Source organism: Sabethes cyaneus, chromosome 2, assembly GCF_943734655.1.
Source record: "Sabethes cyaneus chromosome 2, idSabCyanKW18_F2, whole genome shotgun sequence".
In the NCBI taxonomy this organism is placed as follows: domain Eukaryota; kingdom Metazoa; phylum Arthropoda; class Insecta; order Diptera; family Culicidae; genus Sabethes; species Sabethes cyaneus.
The window spans coordinates 112639896-112665316 of record NC_071354.1 but is presented as its reverse complement, the minus strand read 5'-3'; the positions used below and the strand labels follow the sequence as shown (position 1 = coordinate 112665316).

The 25421-nt window shown below is 38.1% G+C and overlaps 1 protein-coding gene across 1 annotated transcript in view; it reads left to right on the top strand.

Annotated features, from left to right (window-relative positions):
* LOC128738480 (uncharacterized) overlaps window positions 1-25421 on the top strand; it is a 377015-nt gene that overhangs the window by 206201 nt on the left and 145393 nt on the right. The window contains exon 3 of the mRNA XM_053833662.1: window positions 5977-6106. Coding sequence (XP_053689637.1) covers window positions 5977-6106 — 130 coding nt within the window. The remainder of the gene's footprint in view (window positions 1-5976; window positions 6107-25421) is intronic.

Here is a 25421-nt window from a genome sequence, read left to right as displayed (position 1 = left end):
GGTGTCAATTAGTCGAACGTTTCTCAGAGATGGCCAATCCGATTTATGGACTATTAGTCTCATTTGGTAACAGTTTAATTTGTGACAATACCAAATTTGCCGGGTAGTTACCTATAAAGTCGCCCGTCGTGCTTTATTAGTAGTCTGATTTTCATTACCGTCATCCCGGCAACACTGGGGTTATTAGCAACACTTCTGCGCATAGCGCTTTTGACAGGTCTAACCTAGGACAGGACATGACATGTGACTTCTTATTCTTCTTCATTCTGTTTTGGCGATTCCCTTTCAAAATTTACTATGGCAACGAAAAATGTTTGTGTCGTGAATAAAATACACATAGTAGAATTAAATTGGATAAGTTTTCTTATTTTTTATTTTTAGGTTTCGTATTCTACTAAGACGCTCCAAAAACTTCAGTCAAAAACTTCAGAAAAATGTTTGCAAGAATGCAGCTGCAGTTAGTGATAGAAGCCACTTGTCCTAAATACACAAAAACAGATCCAATCTGGCTGAATTACATTTTTAATTTAATTTGATTTGTTTTATATCAACACACTACGATAAACAAACTCTCATGAAAAACTTGATGGTTTCAGTGTTTGCTGTGGTTTCCAGCAACACTTTTGCGCTTCCCTTGTGAATTTTTGTTTCTACAGTTGCACGCATGAAATCAGCTAATCAGAAAGCTGGCTCTTTTTTGACAGCAAATTGGCTCTTTTGCGATACAACGTGTAGGATGTGACGCGTCCTAGGGTCTAACGCATATGTTTGTTTACCTGATCATACGTTATCAATGCCGTTTTAAAAAATCGACGTTTAGTTAAGTTTAATCCATTCTATCATTATTTTGGGGGGCTCTGTAGCCGCAAGGTTACCTAGTCTGCTTTAACAAGCGAATAGTCGTGGGTTCGAATCTTAGTAGAATCAGGCCATTCGATGTCAAAGTGACTTTAGCATGGGTTTATTCTCAGGCCCCTCATCACCCTTCCTTCATACTGAGTTCTACATTATCCCGGAGACGCTTCTTATGGTTAGTATACTGGTATGAGGACCTATTGAGGTAATGGTTTTGAACCTCATGAGGACTCACCAGTTCTAACTATAACGAGGCGAAACAGGATTGGTATAGTAGGACATGCATCGAAGCAAGGGTAAAAACCTCATACGCATAAGCACGCATAAGAAAAAAATATAAGCTTATCGTTTACTCAATAACGATAAAGCACAAAAATGCAGTGCAGAATACAGCATACACCCGGGCAACATTACAATAAATCAATAATGTTGTGGTCAAAGTGATAAGCCCATACAAAAAAATCATTATTTTGCTTGTTTTTATACGATCGGAACGTAATTTCACTTTTAGAGCAGGAAAAATGTGTGTATAAAGCTGTGCGCAGTTCATTAACATGAAATCATTTTTGTGTCATTTAGTGCCTGTACTCAATTAGTGCATCATATAAGTTATGAAATAGCAACTTTGAGCTTTGTTTATGTTTTGAACTTGGAGAAGAAAGAATGACTTCGTGTTGTTACTTCCAATATGACACGACTTGCAGCACTTGTAAAATAAATAATTATTGTAATAAATATTATGTACAAAGTAAGATTTCATCTGTACGATGTTGTTTTTGTGCCATTTTCAGCAAAATTAAAAATTGTAGAAAATTCTACGTGGCTTCAAAAAGCAATTCGGAGCTCGCGTACGTCCTGCATTTTCAACGGATATCTTTAACCTTCCTAGTGCATTGGGGTCGTTTTCGACCCATCGGCATACTTACAAAGCTTGATACTCAGTAACGGTACGAGCTAGAGACTTGAAATTTTCTGACTTTTCCTAACTTTGGAAAATTAGCATTGTGGGGGAGTTTCAGCTTTCAGCGACATCTAGAAGAGCCACAGCAAAAAAAGTTACATATTATGCATTAAGGGTCGAAAACGACCCAAGTTTTGAAATTGCTCTCATTCATCCATTTTCAATCCGAATTTCGTTTTCTTTACCTCGTTTGAAAGATATGGCCAAAAACTAGCACCCAAGGTATGTTGGGGAATATTTGTTGACTGATGGCCACTTCTGCGTCGGTTCCGGAACACCTCCTACCAGCTCCCGGGGAACATTTTTATATTTTGAGATAATTCATTTTGCGGCACATCAAATCACATTGGCTTGATAAAATAAGATTAGTGGAAGTACAATGGGGACATTTTGGATCCGAATGGCCACTTCCCCATCAGTTACGGAACATCCGGTACCTGGTTTTTGAGGCCATTTTTGAATTTTAGGATGATTTCTATTGCGGCACGTCAAATTTCATCACATTGATAACATAAGACTATTGGAAGTATAATAAACACATGTTGAAGGCAAATGGCCACATCAGCATCGGTCCTGGAACATCCGGTACCCGAGTTTTGGGGACATTTTTGTATTTTAGGATAACTCATAATGCGACATATCAAATCACATCGGCTTGATAAAATAAGACTGATGGAAGTAAATCAATGTCATTTAGAAGCCAAATGGCCACTTTACCATCGGTACTGGGTTATCCGGTACCAGTTTCGGGGGACATTTTTGGCTTTTGAGATAATTCACCATGCGGCACCTCAAATCACATCGCGTTGATAAAATAACAACAATGGAAGTATAATGGGGCGTCAGTCGCATATAATCCGGTACCCGGTATTTATAATGAACCGTAAAACGGGGTAACTCGGGGCAGATGAATTACCCTGTAATCCAAAAATGTCCCCAAAACCCGGATACCGGATAGTCCGGAACCGATGATGAAATGGTAATTTTGGCTCCAAAATTTTTCCATTGTACTTCCATTAGTGTTATTTCATCAAGCCAATGTGATTTGATGTGGCGCATGATGAATTATCCTATCCAAAAATGTTCTCATAAACCGTGCACCCGATGTTCCGGAACCGATGATGAAGTGGCCATTTGTCTTCAAATGGTCCCCATAGCTCTTGGAACTGTTTTATTTGATCAAGGCGTTGTGATTTGATGTGCCGCAAGATGAATTATTTCATAATCCAGAAATATCCCGTGGAACCAGGTACCGGATGTTCCGGAACCGATGGTAAAATGGCCATTTGGCTTCTAAATGACCTTATTTTATTTTCATCAGTCATATTTAATCAAGCCGATGTGATTTGATGTGTCGCAAGATGGGTTATCCTAAAATACAAAAATGGCCCCAAAACCCGGGTACCGGATGTTCCGGGACCAATGCTGATGTAGCCATTTGCCTTCAAAATGTCTTTATTATACTTTCAATAGTCTTACGTTATCAAGCTGATGTAATTTGACGTGTTGCAAGATAAATCATCCTAAAATTTAAAATTGTCCTCATAAACCGGGTACCGTATGTTCCAGAACCAATGAGGAAATGGCCGCTTGGGTCCAAAATGTTCCCATTGCACTTCCATTAATCTTATTTTGTCAAGCCAATGTGATTTGATGTGCCGCAAAATGAATTATCTCAAAACGTAAAAATGTTCCCCGGGACCTGGTAGTGGGTGTTCCGGAACCGACGCAGAAGCGGCCATCAGTCAACAAATATTCCCCAACATACCTTGGGTGCTAGTTTTTGGCCATAGCTTTCAAACGAGGTAAAGAAAACGAAATTCGGATTGAAAATGGATGAATGAGAGCAATTTCAAAACTTGGGTCGTTTTCGACCCTTAATGCATAATATGTAACTTTTTTCTAATGCATTAGGAAGGTTAAAAAAGCCATAGATGAAGTTGGGAAGCAAAACATGCTGCTAGTATTTCTTGCATTTCATCCTGCACACTCAAAATGTCTAAAAATAGCCATTCACGGTTTTGAATCACACTAATATTTATAAGGTACCAAAAATCAGAATAGTGTTGCAAGTAACCCCGTGTACGGGGTAACTTGCAGTATACCCATTTCCGTGCTTTCTGCAAATTCGTAAAGTTATTTTTTCTCATAATCATTAATCAAATGTACTAACCACTACACAAGTTTTAGCTATCTATACTTGGACTTATATAAAGTTTAAAAATGTTGCAAGTATCCCCGGATGATGGTATGGCATTTTTGGATGAGTCATTATTAGAAACATTGTCTTCGAATGCATTTTACAATGTTTTAACGTTGCTGTATATTAATATACACAATTTCCTGCTATTTTATGTTTTTTAATCAAATTGGAATGTAGGTCCCACTTGCTCCGGTATATGAGGTAAATGAGGAAAGTGTGATCTATCGCCATGATTTTGAAAATTCTCCTTAGATTCATTTCATGTAAATAGCCTTTTTGATGTAGGACTACGTCTTTGTTTACTATAATGGGAAGCACTTTGTGAAAACGAAAATAGTGGAGCAATGTTTAAATGAAAGATTACAAATGAAAATAACTACTAAAAATGAATTTCTGTCTGTCTGCGTATCTGTCTGTATGTTCCTTATAGATTCGGAAACTACTGACGCAATCGGCGTGAAAATTTGCATGCAGGGGTTTTGGGGCCGAAGAAGATTCTTATGATAGTTAGAGACCCCTCCCCCCGTAACAAGGGGGGGGGGGGCTCCCAATTCAATGACATACAAATTTTCTCATAACTCGAGAACTAATCAAGCAGATGGAACCAAATTTGATATGTGGAAGTTTTTAGAGGGAGTAATTTTTCCTATGGTGTATTGAGACCCCTCTCCTCTTTAAGAGGGGGGGGGGCTCCCATACAAATGAAATACAAATTTCCTCAGAACTCGAGAAATAATCAAGCAAATGTAACCAAATTTAGCATGTGGGGGTTTTTGGAGGCAGGATTTTTTTCTGTGGTGAAATGTGGGGGACTTTGGAGGCATGGATTTATTTTATGACGGTTTGAGACCCCTCACCGCTGTGGTAGGAGGAAAAGGACTCTCATACAAATAAAACAGAAGTTTTTGCGTAACTCAAAAACTAATGGAATTCGAGAAATTTTAGACTCTTCCATAAAACATTAGTCAATTATAAGACCACTAAAAACTATCTATAGTAACACTAGATGATTCGGAAGCACCGGTAACTGCGAGGGGAGCAGTCCCCCGCAGAAATCGCCTCTGTCTAGGTTTATTTGTTTTCCTAGGTCCACTGACCTCTATTACTTTCCTTCAGTTGGGTCCGAACGAGCGACAGCGAGTGGGCTGGTCATTCATTACTATTTGAACCTTTATGATGTACACAAGTGATTTTTAAAAGAAATCTCTATGTATCAATGGTTGCAGCTTGCAGGCGTTGTACTTTTGAGCCCCCGTCCACGTCTTTTCAAAACCACCATTGCAATTAATGAAGCATTGAATCTGAATATTTCACATTGGCGGAACTAGCGCTCATTTCTAGGGGGGGCTAAAGCTTTCGACATTTTTTTCGACCATTTTATTTGGTCGGCCAGGTTCATTTTTCTAGGGGGGGCTAAATCTCTCCTACGGGGGGCTTAGCCCCCCCCTAGCCCCTCCCTAGTTCCGTCAATGATATTTCGCTCTTCTCTTTTAAACATTCACTTAAATAATGACACTCACAGATATTAACGTACATATGCTAGAAATGCAGTTTACATTAGTCTTTGATCTAATGATCTGATATAGTCCTACGTCACCCTTTCGTACAACCCATAGGGCTGTATACCTTGTAGTTTGTAATTAAACCTTAAAAGTGATACCACTGAGGCGGTTTTGTGCTACAAAAATAGTAAAATATTCCTAGGTGTAGATTTCACAGTAGAATAAACCCTAACTATGCAATTTATAGGTCCCACTTGCCCCGGGGTACCTCATCTAATTCAAGAAATTAAACCGAAGTGAAAACTTATTCAATTCGTTTAGCATTCTTCAGAAATAAGCTGTGTTTTATATATAAAGTGTTGCTTACAAATATTTGCATAAGAAAAAAAAAATACATTATTTTGAAGAGTTTTAATAAATAATTTAGCTTTTTTCTTTTTATATAAACTATACAGGTGGTAATGATTGCTGGAGCAACACCCGAATACATGTTTCTTCAATCGGCATGCTCATCAAAATTTGTTCGAATAGTAGCAAAAAACGGCACGGTATTTGCAGACGACAATGGACAAAGCGGTCGACCACGTAAGTTCTCTCAAATGATTTATCATACACGTTCAACTAACGTTTAGTGTAAAAGTTTAATTTATTGTCATACCAGGATTGTTTAACCCTCTAACGGACAACATCGTAAAAACGATGCGATCAAGCTAATAACAGATGTGGAGCTATCGACTGTTCAAGAATTTTGTTTGTCTGCTGAGAAAAGTGTGGAGATTAATGGGTTAAAGGGGAGAGGAGTCATAATTCCCCTTCTAAAGAGGAGAGGGGTCTCAATTCATCATAGAAGAAATTCTTGTCTCCGAAAACACCCACATGCCAAATTTTGTCCATTTGCTTGATTAGTTCTCGAGTTATGCAGAAATTTGTGTTTCATTTGTTTGGGAGCCCCCCTCTTAGTGGGGGCTTTAAGCCAAGTGTCCAAGTAAAGTTTTTCAGGTAGAGCTAGAGGAAAATCTCACGTAGAGATAGGTAGAGTAGTGTATACATCCTGTAGAGCTGACTGGTAGAGCGCTACAACAACTCTATGGGAGAGTTCCCTACTACAAAAAACTCTACAGTGTATACACGTTCGTTTTGTGTTTGGTAGAGCTCTACTTATACTCTGTGCTTTATCTAACCTGCTTGATAGAGCTATAGAGAACGCGATAGAGAACGATTTCGTTTTTGAAACTATTTCGCAATATGACGCCATATTTTCCTGATGCAACCGACGCAAACAAATCGAGCATGTACATGCATGTGTATACGTATGCGTATATGAAGTGTGTATAAGATGAATGCTAGAAATTTCTCTATTTTGCATAGTACAGTACTGCAGAATGGAAATTTAGTTGAAAATTATATTCTTCTATGAAATTAGAAGAAAACGGCCTTTCAGTATTAGGAAAACAAATTTTTCATTCAGAAAAGCCTTTCTTGATGTAATTGATGGTTGGGGTGGCTCTAATTTTCGCAATAATTGTAAAACTAACTTTTAATAATTAACTAATTTTTTAAAATAATAAAAATAAAAATAATAAAAATTTCTCATTTTTACAAAAATCGTGATACACTGAAGTCTATTTTGCGCGGGTTTTTATCACGATCATTTGTACGCGACAAATCTCTATCAAATGAAATTTGGCTTCATCTATATTATGAATCATACTTTTATGTTTATCTATTCAAAAAACTGAAGATACCATTTTTAGAACTAGTTCGTGTTTTACCTATTTTCAATTTTTTTTAAAAAGCTATATATCATTACCTTCAAATATGTGTAAACATGATTGTTAGCAAACAAATGTTTCGCATGGAAAAATTCACTCATAAAATCTGACTCTTAGTAGAGCCAAAATACGCCGAAAGCTTACAGTTTGGCTTAAGGAAATCAAATCAAATTTAAGCTTTTAGATCTCAACGAAAAGCAAATTTTCCTCATATTACTTTCTATCCCTTTCAAAATACCTGCATTTATAATGTTTGATTAAATAAATAACTATATGTTTCTATCTTTGTGTTCTAATGCATATTGGTTAATAATTGGAAAAAACTTTGGATTTTCTCCATTTCCTGTACACCATCCGCAAATGCCGCTAAACTTGGTCCTGCTTTACTATTCTTGCTTGATCTAACTCTTATTGAAATTTTACCACTATTTGGATGTCCGATTGAAACAAAACCAATAATTGTCGATTTCTTTGAACACTAAATTCTCCAAAACCTACTGATATTACCGGCATGTTACAATTTTCGTGAATGGGAAATAATTTTCGTATCCGTAATCCGCAGTCGATTTTTTTTTTCCATGTTGGGTATTTTTATCACTGCGACCATTTGTTTGATCTATTGTGATATATCCCCCATTTTACTATAGCTATGTTGTCAAGATGACGCACCACTATTAGAAGCGACCGTCATTGTTTGACTAATAGCATTTGTCCAGTCCGGTGATACATTTCGGATAAAGTGCACTACCGTACTGGGAATTGTTCTCCAAATATCAAAGGGTTCTAACAGCCCTCTGTCGAAGAACCTTAATCTTTTATTAAAAATTGCCGGACATCGGCATAACAGGTGTTCCGAGTCTTCCTTTTCTATGCCACAGAAGCGACATATATCATCTTGAAGTTTTCCCATTTGCTTCAGATGATAGCGGCTCGGACAATGTCCTGTTATTAGACCAGTATAGATGCTTAGATCTTTCTTTGAAAGCTCCAGTATTTTGCGAGTCATAGAAATGTTTGGAGAGATAAATCGTTTCGACTGCCTAGCATTGAAGGTGTTATTCCAATTTGATTCCACTTTCCTACATTCCCATGCCTTCAGCTCCATTTTTAAAACAGAAGCAGATAGGCCGCAAAAGGGCTCAGGTCCTATAAATTGATGAGAAGATCCGAATCTTGCAAGCGCATCAGCCCTTTCATTTCCATCAATTCCACAGTGACCTGGGACCCAATATAAGTTGACTTGGTTACGGCAAGATAATTTTTGGAGTGATTGAATACATTCCCAGACGTGTTTTGATGTGCATGTCGCCGACTTTAAAGCATTTAGAGCTGCTTGACTATCGGACATGATGCATATATTTGAATGTCTATAGTTTCTGCGCAAGCACACAGTAGAACACTCTAGAATTGCTTGAATTTCAGCTTGGAACACAGTTGGCCATCTACCCATAGAAATTGACATGTCTATTCCTGGGCCAGTTACTCCTGCTCCCACTTGGTTGTCCATTTTTGAACCATCTGTGTAAAAAACCGTCGAGCCTTGGCGAAGATCGGGACCACCGTCTTCCCAGGAATCACGCCTAGGCTCAAATACACGAAAAATTCGGTCAAAGTTGTATTTTTTCGCCATCCAGTCTTCATTATTGATTACCAGAGGATTAATACTAATAGTCTTTAGAATACTGAGATGACCTGTAAGATCACCATCAAAGAGGTTCATAGATCTTTTGATCCTCAGAGCACTCTTTTCAGCTTCTAATTGTATGAACTGATGCAGTGGAAGCATATAAAGTAAAGCATCCAATGCCTTCGACGGTGTACTTCTCATTGCACCTGTTATTGAGAGAGTGGCTAGCCTTTGAAGTCTTTCTAGCTTTTTCTGAGAAGCTTTCTCTTTTGTTTTTGGCCACCAGACCAACGAGGCATAGGTAATCCTGGGTTTCACAATAGCCGAATAGATCCACTGGATCATCTTCGGTTTCAGTCCCCATTGCTTACCAAAAGTTCTTTTACATATCCATAGAGCATTTGTAGCTTTGTTTACTGCTTGCTCTAGATGTGTGTTCCAATTGAGTTTTCTGTCAAGAAATACTCCAAGATATTTGACAGTGTCTGAAAGTTTCAAGAGTGTTCCTTTCAAACTTATGTTACTCAATGTAACTTTTTTTCTTCTCGTAAATGGTATGATAGTAGTTTTATTGGCATTAATGTTGAGGCCCTGCCTATCACACCATGATGAAATAAAATTCAAAGCAATTTGCATCCGGTCAGCGATGATAGAGTCAAATTTCCCACGAACAATTACGACTATATCATCTGCGTAGCCAATTATTTCAAAGCCTAAGGCTGTCATCTGTTGAAGAAGATCATCAACTATTAAAGACCACAATAGAGGTGATATTACGCCTCCTTGTGGGCACCCTTTCATTGCTCTAACGCTAATGGATGTACTTCCAAGTTTTGCTGATATATCTCGTTTTGATAACATTTCGCCAATCCAGTGGATAACGGATACATCGAAACCACGTTTCATCATAGCCGCAATCATTGAACTATGGGATGAGTTATCAAATGCGCCTTCTATATCTAGGAAGGCTGCTAGTGATATTTCTTTCGCTTCAAAAGACTTTTCTAGTTTCCTTACAACCGTATGTAATGCTGTTACTGAAGATTTACCTTCTAGATATGCAAATTGATATTTGCTCAGAGGGTTTTTAACTAAATATGATGATTTTATATGCTCATCAAGTATTTTTTCCATTATTTTCAGCAGAACAGACGAAAGGCTTATCGGCCTAAAGGACTTTGGTGAAGTCTTGTCCTTTTTATTGGCCTTCGGGATAAAAGTGACCCGCACTTGTCGCCATGCTGCTGGAATATGGCCTAGTATCAGGCTGGACTGATAAAGGTTTGTCAGAGTAGGTGTTAAAAACGCCTTGCCCTTCTGTAGTAGTACAGGAAAGATTCCATCCCTACCCGGTGATTTGAAGGGTTCAAAGGAGTCAATTGCCCATTCCACTTTGCTTCTCGTAAAAATTTTTTTGGCCAAAGTGCATGCATCATTCCTGTTTCTGTCTAGCCCAGTTATTTCATTCACTATTTCATGAATGTCTGTCCTGGTTTCAAGAGTTACAGTTCTCAATGCCGGTGTACTTTGGTCTTCGTATGAGTTAATGACTGAGCATGGAAAATGTGCTTTCATCATTAGCTCTAATGTTTCTTTAGTAGATTTAGTAAAAGAGCCATCCTCTTTTTTCAAGGTACCTAACCCATTTGAATGATCTTTAGCGAGGATTTTCTGCAATCTTGCTGTTGCTGGAGTATTTTCAATGTTCTCACATGTATGCCTCCAGTGTATCCTCTTTGATCTCCTTATTTCTTTATTATAGGCAGTGAGGGTTTGCTTATATGCTTCCCACTGTTGTGTCCGTTTGGCCTGGTTGAACAGTTTCCGGGTTTTCTTCCGAAATTTATCTAAGGTTTTGTTCCACCAAGGTACATCTCTATTAGTAGAGCGTTCCTTTGTAGAACAGCTTTTATGATACGCTTGTAGGATCAGGCTTGAAAGTTGCGTTGTGTTGTTTTCTAGCTCTTCATACGTTTTTGAGCAACCTTTCAAGCTATTGACTCCTACTTTGAGATTCAAATCATATTGCTCCCAGTTTGTTTTCCTAGGATCTCTTATAATTTCATTCAGTTGTTGATTAGCTTCGTAATCAAATATAATTTGCTTGTGATCGGACAGGGATTCTTCGTCCGAAACATGCCAGTTCTTTATTCTATCAGTCACCGTTGGACTGCATACTGTCAGATCAAGAACCTCTTGTCTTATTCTATTTACGAAAGTTGGTTTGTCCCCTTTATTACATATATCGATTTCATGCGATGATATAAAATCTAAAAGGTACTCACCTCTCTGGTTGGTATCTGTGCTGCTCCACACTGTATGATGCGCGTTTGCATCACATCCAATGATAAATGCCTTGTTATGTCTCTTACAATAAGAGACCAGATTTACAACCTCCGGTGGAGGTACTTCTCCCATGTCTCCTGGAAAGTACGCTGATGCAATACAAATTTCAGTTGTGCCATGGGTCGTTGGCACCTCCATCATGATTGCTACGGTATCTTTTGTAATTAATTCTGTAATAGGAAAGAAATTTGCCCTTTCGTTTACCAAAATTGCAGCTCTGGGCGAGAGCTGGCTCTCAGCGTAAATCAACTTACATGAATTTGTAGGGATTCCTTGTATCCTACTTTTATTAGTCCATGGCTCCTGGATCAGTGCTACATCCAGTTTGCTTTCTGTGAATCTTCTCCAAAGTACAGCAGTTGCCCCCTTTGCATGATGAAGATTCACTTGAACAAATTTTATATTTTTATTGAATTATTTTGTTTGGGTTGCCGCGTTGGCGTGGTAGACTTTGCTTCCCAACGTTAGCTCCGCGGTTGCCAATATTTGGATTAGCATGGAGATTTATTTCTCTATACTCCGGTGCTGATCCCTGATTTGCCAGTTCGACTTTTGTGGTACGAGCAGATTGCTCCGGGTTTAGCCCCGCATCTTGGACACCACTTGATCCTGGGATGTCACTGATCATTTCAGTATCACCAGTTTCTTCGTGGGTCTCAATGACGCTAGGGTTACTCCTGAGCGCTGACACCCCACTTAATTGTTTTTTTTCTTCGCCTGGCTTCGTTTCTGTTTGATTTCTTTTATGAAACTTTTTTCTGATTTGTGCATTCCCGAATTTGAAGTCGAGCACAAACTCACTGCTCTTGATCGAGTTCATAGAGACTCCATCGACAGTAAAAATTAATTCCAGATGTTGATTTACGATGTTGCGTTGGAGTATTCTCCACGCATCAACCGCTAATCCATCATTCTGGCTCTCTAGAAGTGTAAGAATTCTCTCATTACTGTCTTCTGCACTCCATGGGAAGAACCCAATCAGTATTTCTGGACGAGGAATATCTTTCTCGTCTACTGCTACTAGTTCTGCTCCCTCCCAAGGTTTAAGGGACGGAACGATAGTTTTTAGCCAGGTTGCTGTTTCCTGGTTTTTGCAAAAGATCACAAGATAGCCCGATTTGAACGCACAGTGTCCAAACTTAGGTTTTAGAGTGTCTTTTCTTTGCTTTTCTACTCTAATCAAAATTTCATTTTGCGTAGCTATTAATTGTTGTGTGGTGAGTTCTATGTTAGGATAGCTTCTTGGTAGAATACCTAACTTTACACCACTGACAACATCTCGGTATAATGGTTGCATCTTACCCTCAGTTCCTCTTGATTGCCCTGAGTGTCTAATCATATCGATGCGCTGCTGTACAGAAGTGGATGCTGAGGGAATGTTAGCTTTCCAATTCTGACGTCGTATTTTTTGTGGACGAGGATTGCCACTAGTGTCGTCCGCAGTCGATTAGTGGAACACTGTGTGCGGAGGTTTGTTATGAAAATTTCTTGAGAAACGAAAATTATAACGTAAAACAATGCCTCAGCCTCTATTAAAGGAAGAGGAGAAAGTTATGTTCTAGCTAAAAGAATTTTAAAGTCGAGGTTTTGCTTATTCGCTCGAATGTAAAAAAATCAAGAAACTTTGCTTTTGAAAAAACAAAATCTCAAACAAAAATATATACTGCGTTTAAATTTGAAAAAGGAAAGACACCGGAAAAAATGTGTCATTTCATTATAATGAATAGATATATTCCATCAATGCAATCATTTGTACCAAGTAAGCTTATATTCAAGTAAACCATTGTTTGGTGATGATTGAAATAAAAAATGTGGCAAAATGGTAACGGCATGGTACGTATATTTAGTAAATCGGTTTTTAAGGAGTTCTTCTTTATATATCAACTAGCTGACCCGACAAACTTCGTATTGCCACAAATTAACCTGTGTCGTACATAAATCATGAATCTCGGATGATCTTTGTCACAATCTCGAGTTTTGCAAGCCCCCCAGTGGGCGGCGCTTCCGACGGTGGGTCACCGGCAACACTCGCGACCGTCTCGTCCTGAATGATCTAGTGTTACTATAGATAGTTTTTGTGGTCTGATATTGACTAATGTTTTATGGAAGAGTCTCAAATTTCTCGAGTTCGATTAGTTTTTGAGTTTCGCAAAAATTTCTGTTTTATTTGTATGAGAGTCCATATCCCCCTACCACAGGGGTGAGAGGTCTCTAACTATCGTAAAATAAATTCAAGACTCCAAAATCTCCCACATGCCAAATTTGGTTCCATTTGCTTGATTAGTTCTCAAGTTATAAGGAAATTTGAATTTCATTTGTATGGGAGCTCCCCTCTTAAAAGGGGAAGGAGTCGTAATTCACCATAGAAAAAATTTCTGCTATCTAAAACTCCCACATGCCAAATTTGGTTCCATTTGATTGATTAGTTCTCGAGATAAGAGGAAATTTGCATTTCATTTGTATGGAAGCCCACCCTCTTATAGGGGAGATGGGCCATAACTCGCTTTCTAAAGAAGAGAGGGGTCTCAATTCACCATAGAAAAAAATCTTGCGTCCAAAACCACTTACATGTCAAATTTGGTTCCATTTGCTTGATTAGTTCTCGAGTTATGAGGAAATTTGTTTTTCATGCTGTTAAGATCGACTGAAGTACATATATTGTATTGCGGATTTTCGGCTTTCCAGTCAGTTTTATATTGAAAACGGCTTTTTTATACTGCCTGACGTTTCGGCCTTTGGTTTTGGCCTTTTTCAAAGGTAACTGCAATAGTTTGTTTATTATAATAACAGGATATAACTTTAACACATTGAACATAAAAATATATTTTTGACTTCTACTCACTACGGTTACGTTTTCTTGTCTAAACGTTGATTGCCAACGGAAGGAAGTTCAAATTTAAATAGCTCCAATTGCATTGGTTTGGTGACAAAATAATGTACACACCTAAACCTTTTGACCATAGTGCACAACTGAATCGTTTTTAAAAAATGGTGCGCGAAAATCGATCAACTGCGGTGAGCTGAAACAGGGCTATTAGGGTTGTGGACTATGATAGACACTCATGAGAGTTGTATAGGAGACGGTAGACTTTGCTGTGCTCTTTTCGATTGCCTATTGTTTTTGATGGTATGTAAGATGCCTGCGTACGTACTGCTCAAATTGTCTACATCGCTGCGATAATTAACAGTGTTGGGAGTGTTAGTAATGTGACACATCTCAAGTATTGGAAGAGCTGTGGTTCGATAACTGCGGTCAATTATTTTAGTTTTGTTTACATCGAAATTGTGTTGGTGTTGTATCATATGGTCAATTAAAGCTGTTCTGTCACCTAGTTTAGCTGCTTCTGTATTCGTTTCTACTAGTCTAGCATGTTTACTTATATTAGATTTGTGTCCACTGAGACGGGTTTTCAGCTGATTTCTTGTCATTCCAATGTAGCACTTCTCGCAGTCGGCACACGGGATGCTGTATATTACTTGGGACTGTTGCAGCGGTGGTACTGGATCTTTGACAGGTGGTAGCAGGTGTTTTGTCGTTTTTAACGGTTTGCTGGCAAGCTTTACGTTGGGGTAGCTGGATTGGAAGGTTTTGTTTATTCCTGTGCTGAGTTGTGGAATATACGGAATTGCGCGATACGTGTATTGTTTTTGGCTGGACGGTGCAGTGGTTAGCTGTGATGGGATATGCTGTTCGATTTCTGTACTGGCAGCTTCATCGGATTGGAGCGGTGGTGGTTCTGGCTGAGGAGTTTCGATGCGATTTTTAATTCGGTTTAGCAGTCTGTTGATCAACGCCGTCGGATAATTATTCTGGCGTAGATGTTGAAAAATGACATGTTTTTGCTGATCAGATGATTTGTTGGTAGTGATCTTGATGACACGATTGATAAAATTGGTTGCAACATTGATTTTCATGTGCATAGGGTGGAACGAGTGGTAGTTGAGTAGTCGGCCGGAGGCAATACTTTTGGAATACCATTGTGTAGTGATGCGTTGGTTTTCATTCCGGATAACAAGTGTATCCAAAAACGGGAGGCGGTTTTCGAGCTCGTTTTCTTTTGTAAACTGTATGTGGGGGTTGTAGTTGTTGAATGCCGCTAGAGTGTTGTCAACTTCGTCCTCTGGTAATGCAAGTATGAGGTCGTCAACATACTTTTTGAGCACTGGAATATTGTATTGTAGGTTTCTAGTAACAGTATTTAGTAGGGTTTCTAATACGAATTCGGCTAGAATGGGAGATAAACAACTTCCCATTGCGGTTCCGAATGTTTGGAGGTAAATTTTGTCACGAAATCGGAAATAACTGGTGTCGATACAAAACTCTATGATTTCCAGGAACAGATCGAGGTTGATATTGGTGTTGCTGCGTATAGTGTCCCAACTCATGATTATGTCGTGCATAACCAAATCCTTGGGAATGTTTGTGAACAACGATACTACGTCGAAAGAAACCAATACGTAGTTGGTCGGAAGGGTTATCTTGTTTATGTACTGGACGAAATCGAAACTGTCGATGATGTTGTATTTGCTTTTCATGCTTTTGGAAAGGATGTTTGCAATAAACTTCGATAGGCTGTATGTTGGCGATGTTATAGTCGGTACTACGGGTCGAAGCGGAAGTTGTGGCTTGTGGGCTTTAGGTTGTCCGTAAATCGATGGGCATACAGCTGTGGTTGTTTGTAATCTTTTGGCGGTGCTCTGATCGATAAGTTTTAGGTTGAGCAAGCGGGAAACTATTGCATTGTTTTTTCTCTGGTACGTGGTGGTTGGATCTTTGGTGAGTATTTGGTACGTGGGGCTGTCGAGTAGTGCCAACATTTTTTGGTCGTAATCCGCATTATACAAGATGACAGTACGTTTTCCTTTGTCCGATTCCAGGATGTATACGTCCTTGTGTTGTGTTAAGAACTGTTTTAAACTTGCGGTTGCACTGGTGCAAAAGTTTAGTAGCGGTTCCTTAGACTGGTTTTTGTTGTCACGACAGAGGTAATTTTGTATCTGATTCACTAGCGTACAGCGGGTTACGTTTTGAGTTTGTTTGTCGTCAGTGGTGTTTAGTATGGACTCTATATCGGCTATGATATGATACAGCGAGATTTGGTTGAGACTGTGTACGGGTAGTGCGAATTTGGGCCCCAAGCTTAGCAACACCTGGATCTCCAGTGGTATGGTGATTGGGGTTGCATTGAATATGGATCGGTCATTTAGCGTGGGTGTTGTATCTTCATTGTTGATGGTTTTTGCGAGTAACCTGGTGAGTTTATCATTTGTTTTACGTTTCTGTGAACTCGTTCTTTTTTCAAAGGATCTGAGTTGGGTTTCCTCAAATTTGTTGGTTGTTCTTTCATCGGTTTTCTCCACAAGGAGTTCTTTAACGTTTTGTAAGCCTTTTTTGTGCATTTTGATTGAGTGAAAGGTGTGTTTTATCTCAATGTTCAGGAGTCCTTTTTTGAAACCAAAACCAAAGGCCGAAACGTCAGGCAGTATAAAAAAGCCGTTTTCAATATAAAACTGACTGGAAAGCCGAAAATCCGCAATATAATATTTGTTTTTCATTTGTATAGGAGCCCCCCCCCCCTCTTAAAGTGGGGAAATCCATAGAAAATATACCATAGAAAATATTCTTGCCTACAAAAACACCCACATGATAAATTTGGTTCCATTTGCTTGATTAGTTCTAGAGTTATGAGTAAATTTGTATTTCGTTTGTATGAGAGCCCCCCCTCTTAAAAAGGTAAGGGGTCCTAATTCATCATAGAAAAAATGGTTGCCTCCAAAAACTCGCTTTATAAAGAAGAGAGGGGTCTCAATTCACCATAGAAAAAAATCTTACGTCCAAAACCACTTACATGTCAAATATGGCTCCATTTGCTTGATTAGTTCTCGAATTATGAGGAAATTTGTATTTCATTTGTGTAGAAGCACCCCCTCTTAAAGTTGGGAGGGGTCCTAATTCACCATAGAAAATATTTTTGCCTCCAGAAACCTCCACATGCCAAATTTAATTCTATTTGCTTGATTAGTTCTCGAGTTATGAGGAAATTTGTATTTCATGTGTATAGGAGCCCCCCTCCTAAAATGAGGAGGGGTCCCAGTTCATCATAGAAAAAATTTTTGTCTCCAAAAACACCCACGTGTCAAATTTGGTTCCATTTGCTTGATTAGTTCTCGAGTTATGAGGAAATTCGTATTTCGTTTGTATAGGAGCCCCCCCTCTTAGTGGGGGGAGGGGTTTCTAACCATCACTAAAACCTTTTCTGGCCCCAAAAAACCTCTACATGCATATTTTCATGCCGATTGGTTCAGTAGTTTTCGATTCTATAAGGAACATACGGACAGACAGTCAGACAGAAATCCTTCTTTATAGGTATAGATTTTCTGTGCTTGGTAATTCTCCTAATTTAATTTTTTTCTTTGCCGTGCAACAATTGGGTTGAACGTGTGCAATATTAGGCAAAAGTTGTTAAACAAGTGGGCAACAATTGGGTCTCTATGATGTGAGATAAAAACTCAAATTGCATAATATATGAAATATTTCATACTATGAAAACATACATATTGTTTTACTGAAAGGTCATTTTGTTTACAGGAAAAAATTTGATATAAGTAACGTAATAGTTTCCCCGAGAGATAAGAAAAACTGAAAGTTCCTACGTTAGGCAACAATTGGCAAATTACCCTATATAAGAGAGTTCGGCACCAAGTTTTCAAAAGAACCCAACTACAAAATATAAATAAACCGAGTGAGAGTTATTTTCTGCTGGACTAGCATAGCGAAAAGAACCCTCACTCGGTTTGTTTACATTTTGCTGTTAAGCCTGGTTGAAAAGTTGGTGCCGAGTTTTCCTGTCTACTACGCAGGTGTTTGTTATAAGCTTTTCAATTATTTGGATGAAGTTAGTGAAGTTTCGCTTCTTCGCATCACTGTGCTGATTCTATAGATATACAAATTGGTTCATTTGTGTATGTGGCTCTGAACTGTCAATTTTCTGCCGCGAACCGATACAAATGAGCCGATTTGATATCGCGTTGAGCAATCCAGTCAAACAGGCTAGTCAAGCAGTCGAATCAAGTAGTCGAGTCAAGTAGTTGAGTCGAGCAATCGAGTGGAATAGTTGAATAAAGCTTTTCAGTCAAGTAGTCTAGTTAAGCAGTTGAGTCGAGCTTTCAAATCGAGCAGTTAAATCGAGTAGTCTAGTCGAGCAGTCGGGTCGAGTAGTAAGTCGAGAAGTTGAGTCGAATAGTCGAATCGAGCAGTTGAATAGAGGTTCAGTCGAACAGTTGAATCAAGCAGGTCAGTCAGCGGGTCGAGTAGTAAGTCGAGCAGTTGAATCGAGTAATTGAATCGAGCAGTCGAACCGAACAATTGAATCAAGATGTCCAGTCGAGCAGTAGAATCGAGCTGTTTAATCGAGCAGTCGATTCGAACAGTCCAGTTGAGCAGTTCAGTTAAGCAGTCCAGTCGAGCAATCAAATCGAGCAGACTAGTCGACCAATCGAGCCTAGCAGTCTAGTCAATCAGTTAAGCAATCGAGCAGTCTAGCAGTCGACCAGTGAGGTGACTGAGAATAGAGCCCATTGCTACGCTCATTGTCTTGTCATGTTTTGCGTAGCTTTGCGATCATTATGTAAATTAGAACCACCCTACATGTCAATTATTACCAAAAACGGCCTATCCTAATGCAAAATTACTTTCCCAGATAATAACAAGCTACCTGACCTGGCCTGTGAATGTGCTATATTTCTGACAATTATCTTACGCACATTTCGCTGTGTATACGTATACGCAATTTGTTTGCATCAGCTGCATAAAAAATATGGCATCATGTTGCGAAATCGTTTCAAAAGCGAAACTACCCACAACAAATCCGTGGGTTCAAATCCGGTTATAATTTCTGATTACAGCTTGGTTCGACCCATGCACCTTCTAGCATTGGACAAAAGATAGGAGTCACAACGACAACTTGTTAAGCATAGTTACCTATTACCCCCCCCCCCCCCCCCCTTTCCTTTCCACCCTTCCTCTTTATTCCCGAAAAAAAAATCCTTCTTCATTACTTTCCCTTACCGTCCCTTCATCAATTGTAGAATCAAAGTTTCCAAAAAAAATATCTCTACATGCAAATTTTCACGCCGATCGGTTCAGTAGTTTTCGATTCTATAAAGAACATCCCGAACCGACAGACAGACAGACAGACAGAAATCCATTGTTATAGGTATAGATATATATATGGGTCATTCCACGCGAAGTGTCCGAGACCCGTGTAATCGACCTTCACGGATTTGAACCAAATTTTGCCAGATTATTTGTTTTCGGTCAGAAAGTAAAAATCCAAAATTTGGTGCCGATCGGACATTCCCTCGATTGATGGGAGCACTTCCATTTTTAAGGAAAATACCCATTTTTGTCAAAACCTCTCTTATTTTTTTTTGCTTATATCTCCGGAAATATTTGGTTTAGAATGACACTGTTTTCACATTTTTAAAGGAAATTACCTAAGGAATCTGAAAAAGATATTATTTTTGAGCACCAATGCTGCCAAATATTTTTAAAATCAATTTGAAAACTAAATTTACATTTTTCTTACAATGACGACAATTGTATCTCAAAAATTTCAATTCTATCGTGTTTCGCAGATTTTTTACATAAGAATCACTCATCGCCCCGAGTTATTCTTTGCCGATCCATGATACAGCGTTTTAAAGCAAGCAATCCTTCATTTTTAATGTAAAATTAAGAGCAAAATAACTTTTTCTTGAATCTTTGATTCTCTACGCAATGTAAAAATACCTTGGCACATCGGGAAACCATTTATACAGTATATAACAAAGTTTTTCTTAATAGTATTGCTAGCTTTACAGCTTTTCGTTTGGTTTATAGCGCTAGATCCTCCCAGTTGGCTTCGCGATATGACGCTGACCTAATAAGCCAGTCGTCGTATGTTCGAATCCCGGCTGGGAGAGGCTGTTAGACTCAATAGGATCGTAGCAACTGGCCCTGCAATTGTCCTGTACTCTAACAGTTGGCTGCGAAGTCTGTCGTATAAAAACAGAAGGTCAAGTTTCGATAACGGAATGTAGCACCTAGGTTTTGCTTTGCTTTGCTTTGCTATAGCGCTAGATGAGGCAATAATACTTCAAAAAGGCGTAAAATATATGTTAGTTGTTTGACCATAGCCTTGTAAAATATTTTTCAGCTCGCTAATAGACATGAGTTATTACTTTCCTTGTTTATTGTTGCTAGGAGACTAATAGGGTAACAACACCAGTTTTCGCCACTTTCATCGGCATAAAATTGGAAAACCGAGATATACTGCCATATAGTTGCATATAGAAGAGCAGTTTTAAGCATACAATAAGCAGAAATATTTTTCCTATGTTTTGGGATACAAATTAAGACTAAATGTTTGAAAATATAGTTGTAAACGTAAAATTTGTGATGCCTGTTCAAGCACCAGTTTTCGACCCCCCAAGATCCAGTTTTCGCCACCCCCGGGCTCCAGTTTTCGCTACCTGTAGAAGCATCGTTTGTGGCATATTCTAGTCTGAAAATTCATTTATATTTATGTATTTTTCAAAAACTTGAATCAATTTTCAGTTGAATGAAGAAAATAAAATGGAAATCCTTTGAGAAATAACCGAGATATGGCAATTTACTTGAAATCAGTATCAGTAGCGTCTATCTCTAATTTGGCACATAACCGAAATCGTATCAGCATGGGTGTCAAACTGTAAGATTTTATAATTCATTGACACTAAAAGTTATTCCAGGTTCTCCAGGTAATTTATTGATACTAAAAGCTAGGTCCAGGGCTTTCTATGGCAACTTTGTAGCAGATTCAGAGTACCCCGGCGGAAGTGCTCATTTTAGGATATATTCGAAATTATATCAATATGGGTGTTATATTCTATGGTTTTGATATCCGTAAAACCTTAAAGTTCACAACCTACATGATGCTATAGTTTCAGTCATTCCAAAATGGCCATAGACAGTATTGGCAATGTTTTAGGAACTAATTCACGGAAATGCTTACTTTTCATCAGTCGACTGCGACTGATCATTTGTTCCAGTTCAAAAAATATAAATTCAAATGAATTTTCATACCTAAAAACGTACAGATTTCCGATATCTTTTAAATATTTAGGAAAAAACCAGAGAATATACATCGGCAAATGCAACCGACTGACCAATTGAGTTTAGACTAATCTCAAGATTTTAGTCTTGACCTTGGAATGAGGTCATACATATATTAATATTTTTTTGAAACGATGGTTCTACAATTGATGAAGGGACGGTAGGGGAAAGAAATGAAAATTTTTGGAGAAGGAGGGGGAAGAGCGGAAAGGAAGGGGGGGGGGGTATTGGTAGCTATGCTTGACAAGTAGTCATTTTGACTCCTACCTACAGCATTGGACAAAAGGTAGGAGTCAAAATGACTACTTGTCAAGCATAGCTACCAATACCCCCCCCCCCCCTTCCTTTCCGCTCTTCCCCCTCCTTCACCAAAAATTTTCATTTCTTTCCCCTACCGTCCCTTCATCAATTGTAGAACCATCGTTTCAATTGAGTTTTTTTCTAGACTCTACATTTATTTCTAATTTATGAACTTGCTTACTCAATTTATACGTAACTCGACAAAAATAGCATTATTGAGTTCTTTTGCATAAGAATGTATCTCTATCTTTAAGGCACAAATAAGGAGATCCAGCGGCGTATTCAAGCAGGATATCGCGCCTACTTTGCCCTTCGCAAAACGCTGCAATTAAGGGGCATAAGCTGCCGTACGTACCTGACAATGTTCAAACCCACTATTAGACCGGTAGACTATGCTCACGTAAGACTTACCCTAGTAGTACAGTTGTTATAAACTAGTTGTGGTAACCGATTAATGACTAATTTCAGTCATAAATAGGCTGCGGTAACCAGAAATGACAAAAGTGTGCTACTACTTAGGGTACGCTCCATTGCGGACGACATTTGGCGGAGTAAAAGTTGAAAGTGAAGAATAGCGGAGGTGCATGAATCAAGGGCAACAGACACCGCCTGGGGAAATTATCAACGTACACTCGGCCAAATTTACGCCCATGGGTAAATGAAACTTTCACATTTTAATGTATAAAGTCTATTGACTAACAATTATTTCACATTCACTAGTTTCTTGATAATAAATTTTGTCAATTTCAAAAGAATTGACAGGTTCACTGAACTGCCCTTGTAAAACGAATGGTTTTCATGTTTCATGTTTGTGAATATGGTACGCTACGAATATAATAAATTGCAGAATTTCAAAAAATAGTGTTGCATTCAAATTTGCTTGATGCAGTAATTACAAGCCAGAATCTATAGAACAGATTCTCATCAGTAGAATCGCCACATTTTATGAACATGGTAGAAAACAGGAAATAACAAATGGGAGTTGCTTTGGAAACGCAGTCGCAAAAATCTATTAGACTTTCCGCAGATGAGAGTAGCGCTGCTTTTACAAACCTAAATGAAAAATGTTTTCTGATCCATTTAATTCTAGTTATCTTACATGTGCTGGTAAAATCTGAGTTGTCATATCAATAATAAATTGCGTACATTTAAAATACATTATATCTAATCTTTTTAATCAAGAGCGCAGGCTCTTGAGAAAACTTCATACAAATTTAGACATACAATACAATTCATACAAAATTAGAGTGCAGGACAATTTCGGTGTTACTGTTAGGATCATATTGTCCCTTACAGTTTCGCCCATTCGAGATTCAAACAAATAACGACTGGCTTGTTAAATCAGTGTGGTACATCCAACTTTCAAATGAATGCTTATGTTATTTTTTTTATTTTTTAATATTCATATTAACATTATTTTTCTTATCGTCCAAATCACATAGCGTTTTTACGAGATATGTAGAAATGACGATAGACTGGGGTCAATCCTGGCGTAGTGGTTAGCATTCACGCCTCTCACGCCGAGGACCCGGGTTCAAATCCCAACCCCGCAGAAGTCACGAATGACCCAAAACTGGTTAAAGTGACTAAACAAACAAAAACAAACAAAAAAAAAGACAAATTAATTAATGTATCTAATATCCATCCATCAAATTTATATCTGTTAAACACAATTCGGTTTTCTGAAATTAGCTATCTGGGATGTTAAATTTGGAAAATAACCTCTATGAACTAAGTCAGCGTAGTTAGAATGGAGTATTCCCAATCAAGTAAACATGGCGAAAACTGCATCACCTGCATAAAATGGGAACCAATTTTCTCCACCTAGAATTATCTAAAAATCCAGTAAATAAGCAATAATTTTAGGTTTATTTATACACAATCGCTAAAATTAATACATAAACGATAGGAAAAATCTTTAGGTTTTCTACTGTAACCACAAAATATATTGTTTTTCCAACAATTATTGATTTTCATCCATAGCTGTACAGCAGAAAAAATCATCCCGATCTGAGAACACAAACTGAAAATAATGATAACTTAAGTTGTACAATTATCAAGGTTTTGGAATCGTATTTTATTGGTTAAGTATATAATTTTGTTTAAATCAATGAATATGTTATGGCAATTATCGTACGCCAACTAGCAATAAAACACCTGTGATCCACTAGGGTGGCGAAAACTGGTGCCCTGGCGAAAACTGGTGCCGTTACCCTATTCGCTTAATTAATGTAACTAATCATGCAGAAAACTGAAATGTTGGCAACACAGTTAAGAAAAACTTTGTTATATACTGTATGAAAGCTTTTCCGATATGCCAAGGTATTTTTACATTGCGACTCAAGAAAAAGTTATTTTGCTCTTAATTTTACAGAGAGACTTGTTTGACCAACGATGCTAATTTTGGTTTTAGTGATGGCGTTTTGGTCATCGGGTTACTAGTAAACTAGTTTATTTGCTGTCTAGGCCAACGTTTCAATGATTTATTTCCTCTTCACTACGAAAATACAGTTTACATTTACATTGAGTTACAAAATCAATTTTTTACACACAAAACATTCACACATTCACAAACATATTAAACTAATTCTTGTCAAGTTTGCTGGGGTGGGTTTTTTCTTCTATTAGTCGAACTACACTATAAAGAAACAGTACAATTTATTATAAACTACTAGGTTGGTCTAACTTTGAAAATTTGAATACCGGCGAACAATAACTTACACAGTCATTCCTGTACACAACACAGTACGGTTATGACTTTCAGGGAGCGTCAAAATGGAGAGTACTATTTCAACCTGATTTTGCGAGTGTGTATCGTTGTGTGAGAGACCGCAACATACCAGAATAAGCTATGCTCAGGCTGTTTGTGTCTGTTCTGTAGTTGATTGCGGTTCTGTCACAAGAAATATGGCACATTTCAAGCACTTATAACGCTTGAATTCTATCGCTTAAGCTTAATATTTTTGTGCTGGTTAAATCAAACTGTGTGCCTAGACAGCAAATAAACTAGTTAACTAGTAACCCGGTGACCAAAACACCATCACTAAAACCAAAATTAGCATCGTTGGTCAAACAAGTCTCTCTGTAAAAGTGGCAATATCCTGCTGCTCGAGCCAAAGATGCTGATACATTTTTCTGCTGTACCTTAATGACATTCATCTTATCCTTAAATGCTTGAAATTATCGTATGTCAATGATTTCAAACTCTTCTCCATAATTAAGAATATATCTGGGACACCCAATTTTTACAATCGCAGTTGGAGATCTTTGCTGATTGGTACAATATCAACAGAATGGTGTTAAATGCTTCAAAGTGCTCTTGTATCTCCTTTACACGCAAACGATCAGTCGTATCATTTGATTATAAAATCTCGGACATTGTTCTTACGCGGGAAAACGTTGTAAAAGACTTAGGAGTTTTATTAGATTCAAAATTGACGTTTAAGGATCACATAGCTTTTATCTGTTCTAAAGCTTCTAAAAATCTTGGTTTCTTATTCAAAGTCACTAAACAGTTTACAAGCATTCCATGTTTAACACTAGATATACCAACATTTTAAATATACCTATTTATATCAAAACCAGTCAAAATGACTGGTGGATAAGAAACGGTTGGTGAACGACTGAATAATGTGCAACACAGACCCTATAGTGGTCCTTAGCCTCTTATCCAGCAACTTCTATCTCCACCTTCTCGTGTTAGGGTAACCAACCTGTTTT